A 20,701-nucleotide genomic window follows, 5' to 3' on the forward strand; every position below is an offset into this window, starting at 1 on the left:
CGGAGATAATACAATCAATTTGCCTGGTGTCCAACTTCTTGATGAATTTATTCCTCAAAACATGAGGTCCGTCCTTTCTTATGTGAAAGAGGAAAATCTTTGCAGATTCCAATTTCCTTTTCGGCATAGGGTTACCCCCAATTTAATTGCCTTTTTCAACAGATTGTTTCTCAAATCTTATCGCTTATTTTTCTTTATTTACTTGAATCAATATTCCTTTATCATTGTTGGCAATATATAAGTTTCCTCTTGATTTGATGTTTTAAGATTCAATTCTTTCTATAGAATATAGCAAATCTATAAGATAGTTTAGTTTTCAAGATTCTTTTACCAAATAAAATCCGTAAAAGCCCATGCGAATTATCTAAGTGAATGATAACTCTATAGCATGGCCATAAAAAAGTCCCGTTGTTATGCTGTTTGTTAAAAAATAAATATGTACATTAACGAATTGAAAGATATTGGCCATAAAAAGTTCCGTGTTATGCTCTTCTTTGAGTATAAATATGTAGATATCATATTTATGACAAAAAGAAAAAGAAAAGAAAAAGAAAAGAAAAAGAAATGGGAGTCAATTTGGAAGATACTGTACAAAATAAAGTTAAGTGTTATGCTCTTTGTTAAAAAGAAATATTCACTTTAACGAATTGAAAATATTGTACCTCCTCTTTTCTGTTCTTTCACTTTCTCTTCATAAATATATATATATCACATCCTGCTTTCACATGCAAACATTTCTCTAATACTCAATCCGAAGTCCATTACAAAATAAGAAAATACTTTAATTCGATCATTTGATTGTATTTAAGCGATATAAAAGTGAAAACTTAAGAAAGTATGTTTAACCACAATGGCACGGAATTTTATGGCCGAAATTATGAATAATCGTAAAGATGGTTTAATTGATTTATTCCATTCAAACCCCATTGCAAAATAAGATAATACTTTAATTTGATCATGCTTATTTGAAAGTTGTATATGTTTTTTTATTTGCATTCACATAATATTAAACTAAAAATTTAGAGATAGTATGCTTTTTTTTTTTATCAAAATAACATTTCATTCACTTCTTCAATGAAATATGTGACATCCTCAAACTCGACCTTATTCGGGATGTAATGAAATGATGTTTTTAATTGATGCACTATTAGTAATTCTCGCTTTGAATTGATCATTCATGAGAGGCTAACCAAAAGGGAATAGCTATTAAGGATTTAAATACGCACGACACGAGAACTCAACCATAGACCGATAATTCGACCATAAGGATTGACGAGGGACAATTTTGAGCCATTAAGGACCGATCAAGGAATGGCTTCAACAATAGTATACACTCGGATCGCGGGTAATTCCACTCGACCATTGTATGGATTGCGAATGACCCTGAACCAATTCCTAATGATTGTGTATATTGGAAATAGTGATTGATCTCTTGCAGTTACATAACAATTGAGGTTATCCATGGCTCGAGAAAGTTTAAACGTGGATTGATGTCAACTCAACCACAGGTCAAATACATGTAACTCCTAGAAGCCACCCATTAACTTGAGATGTACTATAGTTGCAATTGATTCATTTTGAACATGGATTAGAATCCGAATATGGGTATTGAATCTTTGAGTTTCATGACTAAACTATTGGATATCACTTCATTGAGCTACCTATTTATCGATTTTCTCGGGATTTTCGAATTAAGGATTAACCGGCCAAAATTTGAAGCCTACAAAGAAGAGGGTCAAAAGAAGTCACCTTGGGCCTCAAGCCTAAGTGTTCAAACATTTGGTCCCAAGACCAACCCAAGTGGGCCTAGTTAAGCCAACTTAACCAATTGAGCCCAATGAGCTTTTCTAAAGCCCAAACCTTATCTTTTGAGCCTGATTTCAATTTGTACGAATCCGTATAAAATACTAGCTCATATACGCGTACAATACTTTATACTATACTTTGTGAAATTACCAAAATACTCTTACCTTGCGAAATGACCAAAGTACCCTTCTTGCATTATTTGCATAAGACAAAAGGCCATCATTAGAGGAGACTTTATGGCCAAGCTTTGCAAGAAGATCTCACTTGGATCTTGACTTAGTGAGGAAGTCTTGAAGAGATAAGACTTGATTTTTTGTCTCACTCTCTCCATTCGGCCAACCCCTCTCCTCTTCTCATTCCTCTCGGATTAGTTGATACTAAGTTCTTTGAAAAGGCCGGATTACACATTCGCACATTACTTTCAAACTCTCACCTCCATTATTACTCTTTGCAATTTATGAACTCCCTACTATCTTGAATTAACTGCTTATTTCTACTCAAATTTCTGCATGCCCGATAGAGATAACATTTTGTTCTCTTTTTTTGGGCAAGATAACACTAAGATTCTCAACTCCGAGCAGTATGTCTTTACCTCTATCCCAATCTCCGATAAAAATGTCAACTCTCTATCAATCAAATAGTCTCCAAATCAAATGATTCTCACGTTGATGCAGATCATTTTCCCTTGATATGCATTGTTCTCCATAAGATAGTCATAAACTGCCTTAGGCCCAAAAGCTTTTCCAAGAAAGTGACAAGATATGAAGCCAAGGTCATCTCGATAATCTTGAATAGGAAGCCATTCTCCTTTCCTCACATTGTTTTCCTACATATGCTAAGGTCAGTAAGGGAGGACAAAGGAAAACTTTCCCATGGTCCTTTGATTACTAAGGTCCTTCAGCATCTGAAGGTTGATATACCTCTTAAACTGAGCTCTCTGCAAGTTCCAAAGGGCAGCACATGTAAATCAATGTGGACTGACATGGGCTACAGATTCATAAGAGGACAATGGAGAGATAGAAAGAAGAATATGGTAGTAGTTGAACCGACTACATCAGCAACATATGCCGATTAGTCTAAATGTTTACATACAAATCCATCACCCTACTGAACCCTCTTTAGGACAATCATTTGAAGTTAGTCGAAATAGAAGATTAGAAGTGCTGAGTGATAGGTCCACTTAACCTGTAGAAAAGAAAAGAAAAAATGACTATTGGAAACTGGATGACTCGGAACCAAGTACATTAAATTTAAAAAATAGGTCAAATCTGGGTCTAAGCTTATGAAGCCTATTCAAACCCAACCCAAACCCGATCCGATTTACTCATTTGACACTTTTAAGCGTCGCACACAAATATTGACACTTGATGTGTCTTTATACCTAATGTAATTTATTTGTTAGGATCATTTAATAATACCAGGCCCACATAAATTGCATTTTAATCAGTCTAGTTATAAAGTGCTGAATGGGCACTAGCGAATGGCGATAGTTGAAGGCGGCAGTTGGTGGTGGTTGGCAGAGGCATGTGCCGTGGGTGGTGGTGACCGATGATTGCCCGGCCGCAATGTAGAATCAGAAACAACTGTAATAACTTACAAATGGGCCGCTTTCAAGGGAAAAAGAAGAAGATATAGGCTCAAGAGACTCAAGCGCACGTCTCGGTTAAGTCCATGAAGCTAATAGCTCAGCTCATCTTTATTCCTTCTGCATGCATTGTCATTTATCTCTTTATTCATTTCATTATTAATAGGATAGAATCTTCACGCATATGATATTATCAAACTGCTCCTGCATCTATCTAACTTAAGTTACAACGCGACAAACAATTGAGTTTTGCAAATCAAATATTCAACCCCATCTCCGGGTTGTATTGTTAATCTCAACAAGTGAGAGAGGCTGCGCTAGGAAGCGGAGACGCCGACAATAATTGAAGTTGGCTAGCTGACGGCGGCTGGCTGAAGCAGCGGGGCCCTAATCTTAGTTATTTTTTCAGGATTGAGCCCACGTAAGCATAAAATTCGACCAAGCCCATTGAAAATCTATAGTGGCCGAAAATTCAATGTGCATAGCACAATGGGGTGTTCTAAACTACGAAAGACTGCTTTCTTTGAAGCGATAAGGCCGGTGTCCCTGAAAATTTTGGCCATATGGAGAAATTTGGGGTGTTCATAACATCTTTTACATTCTCGAATTACATCATCACGAAAAATACATCTGACATTTGGTCAATCATTTCATCATATGTCGAGAGCTAATTATATTTGATCAACCAAACCTTAGTTCTTGAGGAATTCCATCACGCAAGTCTTTAAGGCGATGCACACGACTCGGAAGCGCTTGAACCCCGCAGCCTTGGCCAACGCCTCGAACTCCTTCTCCGTCCGCTCTTTTCCGCCTGGGTTGTAAGCCATCATGATCAGGTCAGCATTAGTGACTAACTTGGTCGTGAAGCTCGTGTCTGGGACTTCAGGAAGGATGAACTCGGCCACTATGACCTTCCCATTTTCCGGGAGCACATTGCAGCAATTCTTCAAGAACTTCAAGCAATGCTCATCGCTCCAGTCGTGACATATCCACTGCACGTCACGACCGCATCAATTGACACGAAGAATTAGAAGAAAAAGGCAATTATCGTTTACATTCGAAAGAAATTGGCAAATGAGAGTGAGGTAACATAAGTTGAACAAACCTTCATGAAAATCGCATCTCCTGTAGGAACACTAACGAACATATCTCCTCCGACATGCTCGACGCCTAACTCGAAGATTGCAATCATTAGTTCGATGAAATCAATATTGAACAACACAGAAAATGAGCTTTTGCAATCATATATTATCATGCACGCATCAAGGATAATCTGTTGTCTCGAAGGCAATTCTAGTTCTAATCACGCATGCGATACAAATAACATGAAGTGATATAGAGAGATTGGAGGATAGCATATACGTACCGGGATAGGAAGGAGCATTGGCGATGACGTGAGGCAAATCAAAGTTGATGCCCTTAATGGAGGGGTACTTGGAGATGATCATGTTGAGGACAGCGCCAGTTCCGCCGCCGACGTCGACTACCGACTCGAGGTCCTCGAAGCCTTTGTATGTCTCGAGGACCTTCTTCATCATCATTGTTGAAACATCGGACATCCCTTTGTTGAATAGTTGGTTGAATCTTGGATCGGTACGGGGGTATTCAAATGCCGTCATTCCATAGGCCTTGTTGAAGGGGACTCCTCCTTCAAGAACAGCATCTTTCAAGTGGTACCTGCATTATATAGGTCAAATGCTCAGTCGATTCGGCTTTTTGTTTCTCCTAATTATGGGTAATGTCAGCGACTAGTCCCATTAATTGATGAACAATTGTCCGAGGTTTGTCAGTTCCGTTTGTTGTCAACCCCAATCTAACAAAACAACTAGCAAAAGAAAACATCGTCATAGGAGGGTATGTTATACCGTCTCTAGCCAGTGCTTGCAGAGACTGCAAACTGGATCGGAGAAGATCTGTCTTCTATATAGATTATCTCTTGGACCAAGAGCGTTTTGGCAGCACTCCACAGAAAAAACTTAATTTTAGGAGTTGTATTGAACTGCCATATCTTCGTCCATAGGGATCTAGGAGCTTGATAAGAGGATGAAGCTTGTGTTGGGTTCCGTGTCTCTATTTCCTGTCCGGTCGTAGTAAGCACTCTTTACGGAAAAATAAACCCGACTTGGTTTTTGTCCATGTTTACATAAAGTAAAATTATTTATTGGATTTAAGCACGTTAGTTATTGTTTTGGATTATTATTGGTGGTCTTCGAAGAAAGCCTTAATTCATGATAGGTGTCGAGAGAAGAATGAAGATAGAAGTTTACAAGCATTTAATGATGAGTGACTAATGAACTATTGAAGCATGAAGATTTCTCCATGAAGGCTACGAATGATTCAAGTGCATTTATTGTGTCTCTATATTGAACTTTATTTGGGCCAAAGTAGTTACTTGTGTTGTTCATGTACGAAACAGGTGTCCAACAATGAGTGTTTTTGGAAGATCAACTATAGAATAGGCTTGGAGCGGCAACAAGCCGGATGATTCGTTTCTACTGTAATTGGGTGCGTGGCATATTCCCATATATAGGATGAATGGAAGAAGAAGTTGAATGACAAAAACAAGAAGTGCATCTTCATTGGCTACAGTGACACAACTAAAGATTTTAAGTTATATAACCCAGTTATTGAAAAGGTAATTATCAATAGGGATGTCTAATTTTTTGAATATGAAGCCTAGGATTGGAACCAAAAGGGTGACTAGAAAAAGCATCACCATCAAAGATGAACCATTTGAGGGAGAGGCACAAAAACCCCCATCATCTTCGGCTGGTGGTACATCTTCACCAACAGCACCTTGAGAACCACCACTATGTCTATCATAGCGATTGAGGGAGACGCCAGCAGAATTCATGGATTATATGATCACAAGAGACAATGACAATGATAGTGATGGAATCACCGATGAAAATATGATAAATTTTTGTTTATTTGCTTAATGTGACCTTGTATCCTATGACAAAGCAGTGTAGATGAGAAGTGGATCCAAGCAATGGATGAAGAAGTCCACTCCATTGAGAAGAATGACACATGGGTTCTGACTTCTTTACCATATGGTAAGAAACCCATTAGTGTCAAGTGGGTGTACTTGATGAAGTACAAACTCGATGGTCGGGTGGACCGTTACAAAGCCAGACTGGTTGTAAAGGGCCATAAGCAAAAGTCAGGTATTGATTATTTTAAAGTATTTGCACCAGTGGCCTTAATAAATATCATTTAGATGATCTTAGCACTTGCATCTCAAAACCGTTGGAGGATCCATCAAATGGATATGAAATCAGCATTTCTTAATGATGTCCTTGAAGAGGAAGTTTACATAGAGCAACCACAGAGCATGAAAATCAAGTTTACAAGCTAAAAAAGGCATTGTATGGGCTAAAATAGGCACCTAGTGCTTCGTACATATGGATCAACATGTACCCATTAGAGCATGAAAGTGTCGTACGAGCATACAATGTATATCAAGTCAATTACTAACCGTGACATAATAATTGTGTGACTTTATGTTAATGACTTAATATTTACAGGAAATTGCGAAAATATGTTTGCAGAATTTAGGGAGGCTATGACTAGCCAATTCGAGATGATAGATTTAGGATTGATGTCCTATTTTCTTGACCTTGAAGTGAAGTAGACATATGATAGCATATTTATTTCATAGCAAAAATATGCTAATAACATTTTGAAGCGATTGAAAATGGAATCACTCAAATCATTTCGGACTCTCGTAATAAAACGGTTGGAGTTGAAGAAAGAAGGAATATATGAACTAGTAATCCCACTTATTTCAAAAGCATTGTTGGCGGTTTGAGATATTTGGCTTCTACTAGGCCGGATATCATATATGAAGTGGGAATTATTAGCGGGTTCTTGGAAAAACCGTATCAATCACATTTGCGGGGTGTAAAAAGAATTTTACAACATGTCGGTGGAACTCGTGACCATAGAATTCTATATTCTTATATCAACAATTCCAGTCTAGTGGGGTATACAAACAGTGATTGAGCAAGTAACAACGGGAATCGCAAAAGTACTTTCGGGGATCAAGAGTAATTTCTTGGTCCCAAAAAAAAAAAAGTTTGTTGTACTCTCAACAGCTGAAGTAGAATATATAGCGTTAGCTTCGATGGCTTGTCAAGCAGTATGGCTTTGTAGGATGTTGCATGAATCGATGCATGAACAAATAGGTCCTACTAAAATGATGTATGACAATAAGTTGGCTATTGCATTAGCCAACAATTCAGTTTTTCGTGGCAGAAGCAAACATATCAACATCAAGTATTACTATGTCTATGACCAAGTCAAAGATAGTGAGATTGAACTTAATTTTTGCAGATCAGAAAATTAGATTGCTAATATTTCGAAAAAACCATTGAAGAAGAATTTGGTCAAAAAATTAGAGATGATGCTTGGCGTTGTTGAAACCCAAAGTCAATTTTAAAGAAGGTTGTTTGACTACTGTAGAATTAATTATTTGATTTGAAAAAGTTAATTGCTGTTATGGATTATTGTTGGTGGTTCTCGAAAAAAGCCTAAATTCATGATAGGCACCGGGAGAAGAATGAAGACAAAAATTCACAAGCATTTAATGATGAGTAACTATGGAACTGTTGAAGCATGGAGATTTTTCCATGAATGCTACGAATGATTCAAGTGTATTTATTGTGTCTTTATGGGACTTTATTTGTGGACTTTTGTTGCTTTATATTTGTCAGAAGATGTGTGCGATGGCTCTTCTTATGTGGACAGCTAGAAAATTTTCTTCTTCTCCCTGAAATTTTACGTTTGTCTAGGAGAAAACAGTGTGAATAGTTTCTTGAATGGTACAACTTCAACAATAACTAGAACACTTCTGAAGCGTTGACACAGAAGCAAAGTGAGCTTCGAGTTGTAGCACGAGCATTTGTATTCCAATAAAAGTTCTCCCTCCGATGTTTATTCGTGCACTCGTTCCAAATTTCCAAGATTAGTATTGCTGTTTTTGGTTCCAACAGTCCATACCAGTTTCGTGAGTGCAAGTGGTGATTAGTACTGCCAAAACAGGGACGAATGTAATGCAGGTAGTTATCTATGTACATTCCAGAATTTGATGAGATGGTGGAAAGGTTAAAATCACTAACCAGCTTTCCATGAGGACTTTATCGTGGTTCATGAGGCACAAAGGGGCCATCGAAACACCATCCTCGTTCTTGGTGAAGAACTTGCAAACCGGGGCAAGCCCGTAGAGCCTCTCGGCCCGCCCATCAGGGAGTTCGTGCGCGGCGCAAGTGACGATGGAGTAGCATGCGAGGAAGCGCAAGATCCGATCGAGCATCGCGGGCGCGTCTGGGTTCTCGGTCGGGAGCTGAGATGCAATCTCGGGGGCAGAGAGGCATGCGCCGGGTCCGGCCTTGGCCATGATCTCGAGGAGGTCGAGCTCGAGAGCCGTCTTGAGGACCATGGGCAGCCCGGCAGCGCTGGTGAGTTGTATCGCGAAGGAAACAATTTCATCATCGTCGTCATTGGGGACTTGGGCGGGGGCCATCGGGGTCTCGCTCAACATCGTACCCGTCTCGATCTCTCACCTTTTTCTTTTCCTCTCTTGAGCAGATCTCTTGATGGAATGGAGGTGTTTCGGAAATCCGCAGAGGGTCTAAGAAGGGTATACAGAGATGGAGGAAGGAGGAGAGTCTAAGCTTTTGTTGAATGTGGTGGACTGAGGGGATTTGATTATGCACGAGGCTCTGATAACGAGGCAAACTAAAAACTATTCACTTGCCTGTCTATCATTTTCCAGATCCATGGATCCACATGCACCGGCTTAAGACAGGGCATGTGGAGACAGCGAAGTCATTGGAATCTTTTTGCAGCCTGTTCTGTTCGCTCCTGTTTTGTCTCTTGCTGAAAACACTTCTTTTATGTTCCGGTTCTGCATTTTATGCGGAGAATTATTATGTAAGTCTTTGAGGAACTGAAAACCAACAGCCTATTTTGGGCCACATAAAAATAAATAATAATTATTAAAAATTATCGTGAGTTTTATTTTTTTAAGAATTTATGCTTCACAACAAACTGTTATTCTTACAATCACTCAAAAACTATTATGCTAGCACACCCTTTATACATGTATCGGACGAGATTTCATGATTGGACTGAATCCACCTCTTCAAGTAACAAATGAAAGTGGTCCATTTAAGTTATTTAACTTAAACAGAAAATGACACAAGCGGTTTTTGACTTTTGACCCAAGGTGCAATGTGATCCATGAACTTGTAATTTGATCAATATGGTTCCTAAACTTTAGCCCGACAAGTGATGTGATCCCTGAACTTTTATTTTGTCCATTGTGGTACTTTTGCTTTGTGTTCAAGTTAGCCTCTAGACTCTAGGAAAATAACCTAATGGAATGATATAATTCAAACTTTTCATACATTCCAAGGCATATGTTGAACATCTAATAAAAGTTTTGAGACCACATTGAAAAAATTAAAAGTTCAGGGGTCACATTGAACATTTGACTAAAGTTCATGGATCACATTAAATAACTTAAAAGTTCAAGGATCACATTATATATTGGGCCAAAGATCATGGATTATTTATGTCATTATGCCTAACTTAAAAGAAACTTTTGTCCCCCCACCCCCCCCCACAACAGACACACATATAGAGACATTTATGAGATTTTTCATATCACCAATTATGCATATTTGGATTGATCTTACTTGATTGATTATCTTAAATATTTATCTAATAAAAGTCTATACATAAAATCCACACTTCTCTAATCCGCATGTTACTTACATTGACATTAGAGCTGGAAAATCCTGAGATTGGACCGGTGCACACCCATGTGAACATCCAAGTGCAATTATCGCATGTCGTGTCATCTTCTGTTTCAGTAATTACTAGTATCCCTCTCTCAACGTAAGTAGCGACGTCAACGTGAACCTATTCTCCCTTCAACGCATCAAACCTCTTTGGCAATGCCCCCGTTTTTTTTTTTTTTTTGGATTTTAGTATCCACACTCAAGTTGACTTCTATGCACCTTGAGCTTGAGGAGAGGTGAGATTTCATAATATTTTCTATAGCTGTTTAGGATATTTCTCATATCTCCCGTGATTGTGCATATATCGGGTGATTCTCCATACCCTCATTTGTGCATATTTTGATTGATCATACTTGATTTGATTCCCTTAGAAAGTTATCTATTATCGCCTATAAATATGATTATGGTACTTTCATTAGATTCATCAGATGCATAGAATGATAGAAATTCCACAATTCTCTCATTCACATATTTCTTATCTCTCTGTTTCTATTCACATTGATGAATGTGCATATAAAATGCAAATGCAAAGAAGAATCTTGCAGCGATTGTATAAAACATTGATATAAATTCTCCTAGAATAGTGTGAAGTCAACGAGTGCAAAGGCACGACCAAAAAAAAACATTGTACAGTGGCGATAATATAAATATTTAGTCATACTTCTCCTTTCAATGATAAGACAGTTTAGTGTTTTCTTTTTCGTAAATGACAATAATAATCATGGGAGATGAATCTTGGGATATGGAGAACTACGCGTTATATACGTATGCATACGCACTCGCCTTCGTTTTACGCATCTGGGCATGGAGACGTACGCTAATTCTAAGTTTCAATACAATAACCATTATGCGCTTCAATTTATTTCTGAATTTAAAAATTCAATGACTGATCACCATTAGCTATGCGTGATAAATGAAACGGTGCGTGATGTTACGTATTACAACTTATTTCAAGATCTGCTCGATTTCCAATATAATTGGTCGGTCACACACAACTAATGTGCTAGACACCTAAAACAATTTTTCGCATCATTTTTCCGATTCGCTCAGCACACACAACTAAATTATCGCCTCAACGTTGGGTCTACCATTTTATTATGCTCTTGCTAATCACAAGAAGCTAGATATAACTCTCTCCATCGTCCAATGCGTCTACATGTTCCGTCCCATTAAGCTCAATCAATCCTTAGTTCTTGAGGAATTCCATGACGTGATCGAAGGCGATGCACGGGACGCGGAAACCCTTGAACCCCGCGGCCTTGGCCAACGCCTCGAACTCCTTCTCTGTCCGCTCCTTCCCGCCGGGGTTGTGCGCCATCATTATCAGGTCGGCCTAAGAGGCTACCTTGGCCGTGAAGCTCGTGTCCGGGAGCTCGGGAAGGATGCACTCGGCCACTACGACCTTCCCTTGTTCCGGGAGCGCGTTGTAGCAATTCTTCAAGAACTTCAAGCAATGATCGTCGCTCCAATCGTGACATATCCACTACACGTCGCAAATGCATCAATTAACGAGGCGAATTAGAAACAAGAAGTTATTGTCATCTAAATTTCAACGTAACATAAGTTGAAGTAACCTTCATGAAAATTGCATCTCCTGTAGGAACACTAACGAACATATCTCCTCCGACGTGCTCGACGCCTAACTCGAAGATTGTGGTCATTAATTCGAGGAAGTCAAAATCGATTAGCATAGGAAATGAGATTTTTCAATTATATATTACCATGCATGCATCGACGCTAATGTAATGTCTGTTGAAATATATAACGCGCGGAAACTAACCAGGATCTTGCAAATAAGTCAATGCAAAAGCACAGAAAAATAACGAGGAACGATAAAGGACACCAGAGATTACGTGGTTCGGTCCGAATATCGGTACCTACATCCACGGGAGAGCCAGCAAGAACAATCCACTATAATCGGAGAATCACAGTTACAATCGCTCAATAACTCTCGTGTTTCCCACACCTAGATTATACCCAAACCCTAAGTGTTTACAAATACAACAACTCAATCGGATATACGAAAAATAAAACTCACGAAGACAATTCAATCGTTTTGTTGAAGCACGTTCGCACGGCCAACAAAACGAGAACCCGAACGATCAGAAGCATTCCTCTGTGCAGCTCCTTCAGCTTGTGCCTCGGCTTGTGCCTACCTTCTCTTCTTCTTCATACGGCTTTAATAGGGATGAGTCAGAGAGCCACAACAAAAGCAAAACCTTTACTTTTGGTTATCTTTCTCTTCAATGATTCTCTCAAGATAACATATATTATATGTAATCCCCTCTTTGTCGCCCAAGTGTGGCGGATAAAGAAAAAAATTCCTTTTTTTTATTTGTTCTTTACGCCCCATTACTAAGATGGAGGGCGCACAAGATATACTCCAAACAATAGAATATTCGTGTGCACTTCTTTTATTCGGCCGGAGGAGTCCACGAAGCTAATCTGATCAAATCTTGCATATTTCAAGATTTTTTTCATCTCCGTAGAAATTCAAACACGAGACACAAAATAACAATTCTCCACCTTGGCTCGATGTTTGAAATCAAAGTCATAGTGCTTATTATCCATGCTGCTCTCCTGTCGCCCTAATGGGCGATCACTCTCTATAGACGCCAATAGTGCTCAAGCAGAGCTTGAGCTTCGCCAAAGGAACAGGCTTAGTCATCATGTCCGCGGGGTTCTCTGTTGTAGCAATCTTTTTCACAACAACCTTACCCTTCGCTAAGACATCTCGGATGAAGTGATACCTAATATTGATATGCTTCGTTCGCTCGTGTTAAACCGGATTATATGCCGGATAAATCGCACCTTGGTTATCACAGTGTATATCAACACTTTTCTGTTCTAACCCAAAGTCCATGAGCAAACCTTGCAACCATATCGCCTCTTTCGCTACAAAGGTCGGTGCCATGTACTCCACCTCGGTCGACGACAAGGCTACGTGGTCCTGTAAGGACGCCTTCCAACTAATCGCACCACCCGCAAGCGTAAACACGTACCCGGCTAAAGACCTGCACTCATCCAAGTCACACCGCATGATCGAATCCACAAAACCAAGGTGGTCTCACCTGCCATTCTTGTCCCTCCGGTATACTATACCAACGTCGATGTCCCCTTCAAATATCGAGGATCCATTTCCTGACTTCCCAATGAGTTTTACCCGGACGCTTCATATAACGACTAACTACACCGACAGCTTGTGAAATATCGGGCCTAGTGCATACCATAGCATACATAATACTACCCACGGCACTAGAATAAGGAACACGAAACATATGTTCCTCCTCCTCCTCAGGTTGCGGCGATAACTTAACCGAAAGTTTAAAGTGCTTCGCTAATGGCGTACTTACAGACTTCGCTGATTGCATATTAAAACGTGCGACAATTTTCTCAATATAGTTCTTTTGAGACAAACGTAGTAATCCTGCAGTCCTGTCACGCAAAATTTCCATACCCAAAATTTTCTTCGCAGCACCTAAATCTTTCATCTCAAACTCAGCACTTAACTGCCTCTTCAGCACATCAATATCGGACATATTTTTCGCTGCTATCAACATATCATCAACATATAATAGCAAATATATCAAAGACCCGTCCTCCAATCTCCCGAAATAAACACAGCTATCCATCTGACTCTTTGAATAGTCCTGACTAGCCATGAAAGCGTCAAACCGCTTATACCTTTGTCTAGGAGATTGTTTCAGCCCATATAAAGATTTCTTTAATAAGCAAACATGATCTTCCTTACCCGGAATAGCAAATCCCTCTGGCTGCCTCATGTAAATCTGCTCCTCCAACTCACCGTGAAGAAACGCCGTTTTCACATCAAGCTGCTCCAACTCGAGATCCTGTGCAGCAACTAAGGCAAGTAAAACACGAATAGAAGTATGCCTTACCACGGGAGAAAACACCTCACTGTAGTCAATGCCTTCCCATTGGGTATACCCCTTCGCAACAAGCCTCGCCTTATATCTCGTTGCCTCGACACCGGGAATGCCCTCTTTCCATTTGTAGACCCATTTACTTCCGACAATCTTCTGGCTCTTGGGTACTTTAACTAGCTCCCATGTCTGATTTCGATGGAGTGATTCCATCTCTTCACTCATAGGCCCTAGCCACTGCGACGACTCGGAACTAGCCATCGCCTCAGAGTAAGACGAAGGTTCATCTGTCTCCACCTCGTCACCTACGGTCAAAGCATAAGCAAAATCTGTATAAGCATAATGTACCAGTGGTTTAATTTGTCTTCTCTGTCTATCTGCGGCTATACTACGCTGCGGCTGTATTGGTTGTTCATTATCACCTATTTCGGGAATTGCGGCCTCATCTGCAGTCTCAACATCTGTTACCTCCGAGGTCTCCGGAGTCTCCACTTGAAGCTCCACCTCACTACTAACACCATGATCTGTCCGCTCTGCTGGTTGTGTATCGGAACTCCTCTGTCGAAGCATTGCAATCTCGTCGAAAATCACATCTCTGCTGATTAGAAGACCGGGTGATCCGGGATCGGTGCACCACAGCCGGTAGCCTTTAACCCCATGTGCATAACCCCGAAATATGCACTTCTTCGACCTCGGCTCAAGCTTACCATCACTCGCATGAGCATACGCGGGACATCCGAATATTCGTAATTCGGAGTAATCAATGAGTTTTCCCGACCATACTTCCTCCGGAGTCTTCCACTCGATAGTAGATGATGGAGATCGATTAATCGGGTAACAAGCCATGTTTATTGCTTCGGCCCAAAATTCCTTGCCTATTCTAGCATGCGAAAGCATGCTCCGAGCCCGCTCAAGTAAAGTTCTGTTCTTCCGTTCTGCCACGCCATTTTGCTGCGGTGTCCCGGGCACCGTGCGATGTCGCACAATCCCTTCTCTCTCGCAGAACTCGGTAAAATCTTTACCACGGAACTCCATGCCGTTATCGGTTCTCGGGCACTTGATTTGTTTATCCGATCGCTTCTCAATCAATGCTTTAAATTTCTTGAACCGATCAAACACATCGGATTTGTGCTTTAGAAAGTATACCCATACCTTCCTGGAATAGTCATCGATAAATGTCAGCATATAACGGGCACCTCCTTTCGAAGGAACCGGAGACGGGCCCCGGACATCCGAATGAATATATTCTACCGGTTGCTTGGTCGAATGAATACCTGTAGCAAACTTAATCCTGCGTTGCTTCCCAAAGATGCGGTGCTCACATAAGTCTAACTTACTTGTCTTCTGACCTTTTAACAACCCTCTATCACTCAGCATCGTCATACCTGCCTCACTCATGTGCCCTAGACGCATATGCCATAAACGAGTTAGATCAGAATCTGACTCACTTGATGAAACTGCAGCAGCTCCTGTCACGGTCTCTCCCAGTAGATGATAGACAGAACTCACTTTCTTCCCTTTCATTACTGTCATAGCATCTCGAGAGATCTTCAGCACTCCACCTTCAGCGGTGTATTTACACCCGATATCATCGAGTGTCCCCAAAGAAATAAGGTTCTTCTTGAGCTCCGGTACATGCCTTACGTGCGTCAATGTGCGCACCACGCCATCGTGCATCCGAATCCGAACTGTCCCTATCCCCACAACCTTGCAGGCTGCGTTATTCCCAGTGAGAACTCTACCACCATCTGCGATCACGGTAAGTAGTAAACCAGTTCTTATGAGGCGTCATATGATAAGAACACCCCGAATCTAGCACCCATTCATCTCCTGACGAACCTGCGGTCACACACAAGACAGCCTCTGCATCACTAGTGCTCTCTTCAGCAACGTTCGCCACACTGGTTGTGGCTTTACGCTTATCACCTCTATTTCTCAACTTAAGACAATCTCTCCTGATGTGCCCCTCCTCGTGACACTCAAAGCACTTCACGCGTCCCTTGGACTTTACGTGGCGTGACTTAGATGCGCTTTTACCTCTGCCTGCTCTTGGACCCTCGTTGTTGCTCTCTACCCCGAATCACTAGTCCTGCGCTACATCCTGCGCTAGGCGTCATCTCGCAACTTTCTCGCCACTCTTTAGAAAATAAGGCGGACTTTACCTCTTCCGAGGTAATCGTAGTACGCCCCTGCATGAGTGAATCACTAAAGTGCTCCCATGACTCTGGTAGGGAAGCCAACAACATCATGCACTTGCTCTTCATCATCAAGTGTCTTACCGACGTTCTTTAAATCCATCATGAGTTTATTAAATTCATCTAGATGGGTTCTGATAGACGTACCTTCAGTATATCCGAACCGGAACATCCTCTTCAACATATATAAGCGATTGTTCAAACCCTTCGTTACATAGAGTGCCAGTTTTGCCCACAATCTTTGCGGTATCCTTCTCCTCACCAACCTCTATTAACACTTCATCCGATAAATTCAACGAGGATTAAACTTCTAGCTTTCCTCATTACCACATCCTTTTCAGCATCCGTCATCGTTTCGAGCAACTCAGCCTTGCCCTCCAATGCTTCTGCTAAACCTTGAGTTGTCAATATCGTCTCCATCTTGAGACTCCACAACCCAAAGTTGTTCCTCCCATTAAACTTCTCAATTTCAGCTTTCACTCCAGACATAATTGCAATAATAGGATATCCAGATAATAATCAGACAAGAAAAAAAGCCCCAAATCACAATCTAGAATATCCGAACCTGGTGCTCTGATACCAATTGTTGAAATATATAACGCGCGGAAACTAACCAGGATCTTGCAAATAAGTCAATGCAAAAGCACAGAAAAATAACGAGGAACGATAAAGGACACCGGAGATTACGTGGTTCGGTCCGAATATCGGTACCTACATCCACGGGAGAGCCGGCAAGAACAATCCACTATAATCGGAGAATCACAGTTACAATCGCTCAATAACTCTCGTGTTTCCCACACCTAGATTATACCCAAACCCTAAGTGTTTACAAATACAACAACTCAATCGGATATACGAAAAATAAAACTCACGAAGACAATTCAATCGTTTTGTTGAAGCACGTTCGCACGGCCAACAAAACGAGAACCCGCACGATCAGAAGCATTCCTCCGTGCAGCTCCTTCAGCTTGTGCCTCGGCTTGTGCCTACCTTCTCTTCTTCTTCATACGGCTTTAATAGGGATGAGTCGGAGAGCCACAACAAAAGCAAAACCTTTACTTTTGGTTATCTTTCTCTTCAATGGTTCTCTCAAGATAACATATATTATATGTAATCCCCTCTTTGTCGCCCAAGTGTGGCGGATAAAGAAAAAAATTCCTTTTTTTTTATTTGTTCTTTCTGCCCCATTACTAAGATGGAAGGCGCACAAGATATACTCCAAACAATAGAATATTCGTGTGCACTTCTTTTATTCGGCCAGAGGAGTCCACGAAGCTAATCTGATCAAATCTTGCATATTTCAAGATTTTTTTCATCTCCGTAGAAATTCAAACACGAGACACAAAATAACAATGTCTCTAAGGCGATTCTAGTTTTTTAACGGTGCATGCATTCGACATGAGGGATGACGGATAAGTACCGGGATAGGATGGAGCATTCGCGATCACGTGAGGCAAATCAAAGTTGATGCCCTTAATGGTGGGGTACTTGGAGACAATCATGTTGAGGACGGGGCTGATTCCGCCGCCGACGTCGACCACCGACTCGAGGCCCTCGAAGCCTTTGTATGTCTCAAGGACCTTCTTCATGGTGATGTTCGAAACATCGGACATGGCTTTGTTGAATAGTTGGTTGAACCTTGGATGCATACGGGGGTACTCGAATGCAGTCATTCGATAGGCCTTGTTGAAAGGGACTCCTCCTTCAAGAATTGCATCTTTCAAGTGGTACCTGCATTATTTGGGCCAAAATTCTACGATAATTGATTTATGTAACAATCTTTCGGTCTTGTGAGATTAACAGCCTATTTTGGATCACAAAAAAATTTGATTAAAAATTTTTGTGGGATCTACTTTTTTAAAAATTCGTGACTCATAACATATTGTTATTTTTACAGTCATTTAAAGACTATTATGCTACCAACACTCAAATTCTACGACGATTCAGCTTTTTTCCTCTTCATAGGTCAAAATTCTTCGACCGACGAATCTATCGAGAGATGATAATCGATCAAAGTCACATTGAACTTTTAATAGCAAGTAGTCGCTAAATAATTGCGTCATAGATTGATAATATGAAGCCGAAACATAATCAATTCTTGTAGCATGGGCCAAATCATGTGGTTATACATTTTGGCATCTCGGGCGGTGGATTGGGTGGCTAAAGCCAGCGGAACTATTGAATCTGGCAAAAGGATTTGGCTCGGATGTTGTTTCTGAGAGTCTCGGACGCTGGTTTGAGTTCGGACGTTGAGCGGGGATAGCTTAGACATTGGAATGACACTCAAGCTCTGAGAGAAGCACTTCATGAGCGATAATCGGAACTTCCGGAAGAATGCAAATTGAACTTAATCGATGCATATCAACGAACGCCATCGAGCTGGATCATTCTTAAAGATTCTTTGTGACAGAGATCAATCAAGGATGCGGAATCAAGAAGACAAACAGAAACTTTCCAAATGGAAGAAACCATCTATGAAAACCTGGGATCATAATTATATAGGCTATCTGATCCAAGCGAGGAAGACTTTCCTTTGGCGATCCCCAACGGCTAAGAGATCTTTTTTTGGTAATCATCTCGTCCAAAAGGGTAGATTTAGAGAGATCTCTTCTGGATGTCTTGCAATGGCTAGATTGAAGGCGGAAGAGTATAAAAGACATCTCGAAAATAAAGGGACAAGAGATCGGCGTTAAGAGGAAAAAGTGTTCATAATTCTTAGATAGAGTGAACTCCATTTTCAATACACTTCTTGATCTACCCATTGTAATTGTGAGGAGATGTACACACGAGTATTAAGCGCTAGGTGTGAAGTCCTGCGTGTCAAGGAGATCATTGATGCGTAACCTCTGAGCGGTTTACTAGTAGAATCTAGCTGATTGGTCGTCGGCCGAAAAAGTGGACGTAGGCTTAACCAAAGCCGAACCACTATAAACCCTATGTGCGGTTTCTCTTATCCCTTACTTTACTCACTCTAAATATATTGTGATAGCTAAACCGCACACGAATAGCATGCATTGATCACATTACATCAATTGAACTACTTGCTCATTGTGATATACTCTAACTTTATCATCTGAGATCTACGTTTTACGGTGCGTGATCTAAATTCCACAATAAGTTCTTAAAAATCACACTCTATCATCTATTCACCCCCCTCTAGGTGAAATCACTAGCCATCAACAAACCTAAACCCAATTTCTATCCAAACTAACCACGATTAAGGTACCAAAACACCCTATTTAGCTAATTACACTAGCTAATTACCACTAAGCGTAATTAGCGCCCTAATCGGGGTTTAGGAGTTTAACTTACAAAAAACAATGGTGGCAGCGACCCGTTGACTCGCGACGATTTGGAGATACATGACGAGGTCGGCGGCTCCACAAGACTTCTAGGTACCACGAGATGACGACAAAGGATAGCTCGATGAGGGTCGGCCGGGCGCGGCTCGGGATGAGGTCGTGGATCGTGGGGCAACGGCGTGGTGGTGGTGGAAGCTGCTGGCGGCGGCTCAAGCTAAGGGGGCCAAGAGGAGAGGCCGCAACTCGGGCTCGTCTGCACCACAATTTAAGGGTGATGGGTGACTAAAGCGGCTTGGTAGGCGATGGCTAGGGCTCGAGGCGGGTGGTGAGGATGATCGGCAACGAGGCTGGCGGAGGTGGTAGAGGGTTGGATGACGGACGGCGAGTGAGGTGAGAGGGAGGAGAATGGGCTATGGGTGGACGGAAATTGGAGCAGTTGTTGACACCCGATTTTTAATTAGTTTTTCTTTAAAAAAATTTCAAAAATCCATAAAAATAAAAAATCAATTTTGGAAACCTTGCCAAGCTTAAGGAACCAATTTTGAACAAAAAATATTTTTCGGTATTTTTCATATTTTTTGATATTTTTGGTATATTAGAAAAATACACAAAAATTTTAAAAAATAACAATTTGTGGCCAAAAAATGTGAAAAAAATCCAATATTTTTGTTTTAATTCCCTCTTCATTTTGGCCATTTAAAATTTGAAAAAATTCAAGTTGGGGTCACATGACTCTTCGCAAACATGGACCCAAATTGAGCCAAGAAATTCATTTGAGGCAATTCTAGTCTTTTTTCCACTTAGTCCAAGTTTTGACATTTGATTCTTACACCTTTAATTTCATTTTGTTCCAATCGATTTCAAATTTTAAGTACATTGCAAAACGGACTTATTTGCATTTTCAATTTAGTCCTCAATTTTCAAATAAAGTCAAATTGGTCATTTTAAATGGGAACCCATGCACATGTGAACCTTGACCCATAGGTTCTTTAGCATTCTAAGCATATTGGTGAGGTTAGATTGACAAAACCTGATCAATTAGGGGCCTACTTGGGCACATTTTATATTCGGGTCGAATTTGAAATTTGGAGCTTTTGCATGAAATTGTCCAATTTGTTTCGAA

At 40.6% G+C, this 20,701-nt stretch overlaps 1 protein-coding gene and 1 pseudogene across 1 annotated transcript; both read right to left on the bottom strand.

The window, feature by feature from the left end:
• Positions 1-4,083: 4,083 nt before the first annotated feature.
• LOC115727591 (caffeic acid 3-O-methyltransferase 1-like) lies at positions 4,084-9,173 on the bottom strand. Its single transcript, XM_030657831.2, has 5 exons — positions 9,150-9,173; positions 8,512-8,948; positions 4,758-5,068; positions 4,497-4,561; positions 4,084-4,383 (listed from the first exon to the last, which is right to left on the bottom strand). Exons 1-5 carry the CDS (start codon positions 9,171-9,173, stop codon positions 4,084-4,086), a joined length of 1,137 nt encoding a protein of 378 aa, XP_030513691.2.
• A 2,080-nt stretch (positions 9,174-11,253) lies between these two features.
• LOC115727590 lies at positions 11,254-17,964 on the bottom strand (annotated as a pseudogene).
• Between the last annotated feature and the right edge of the window lie 2,737 nt (positions 17,965-20,701).

This window comes from Rhodamnia argentea, chromosome 3, assembly GCF_020921035.1.
Source record: "Rhodamnia argentea isolate NSW1041297 chromosome 3, ASM2092103v1, whole genome shotgun sequence".
NCBI lineage: Eukaryota > Viridiplantae > Streptophyta > Magnoliopsida > Myrtales > Myrtaceae > Rhodamnia > Rhodamnia argentea.

What these genes read in the sequence shown, in the direction of transcription:
- LOC115727591 (XM_030657831.2), bottom strand. Translation starts at nt 9,173, where the DNA reads ATGGATCTGGAAAATGATAGACAG. An exon ending in ATCTGGAAAATGATAGACAG is followed by an intron (nt 8,949 to 9,149) that starts GCAAGTGAATAG and finishes AAAAGGTGAGAG; the next exon opens with ATCGAGACGGGTACGATGTT. An exon ending in AAAGTCCTCATGGAAAGCTG is followed by an intron (nt 5,069 to 8,511) that starts GTTAGTGATTTT and finishes TATATAATGCAG; the next exon opens with GTACCACTTGAAAGATGCTG.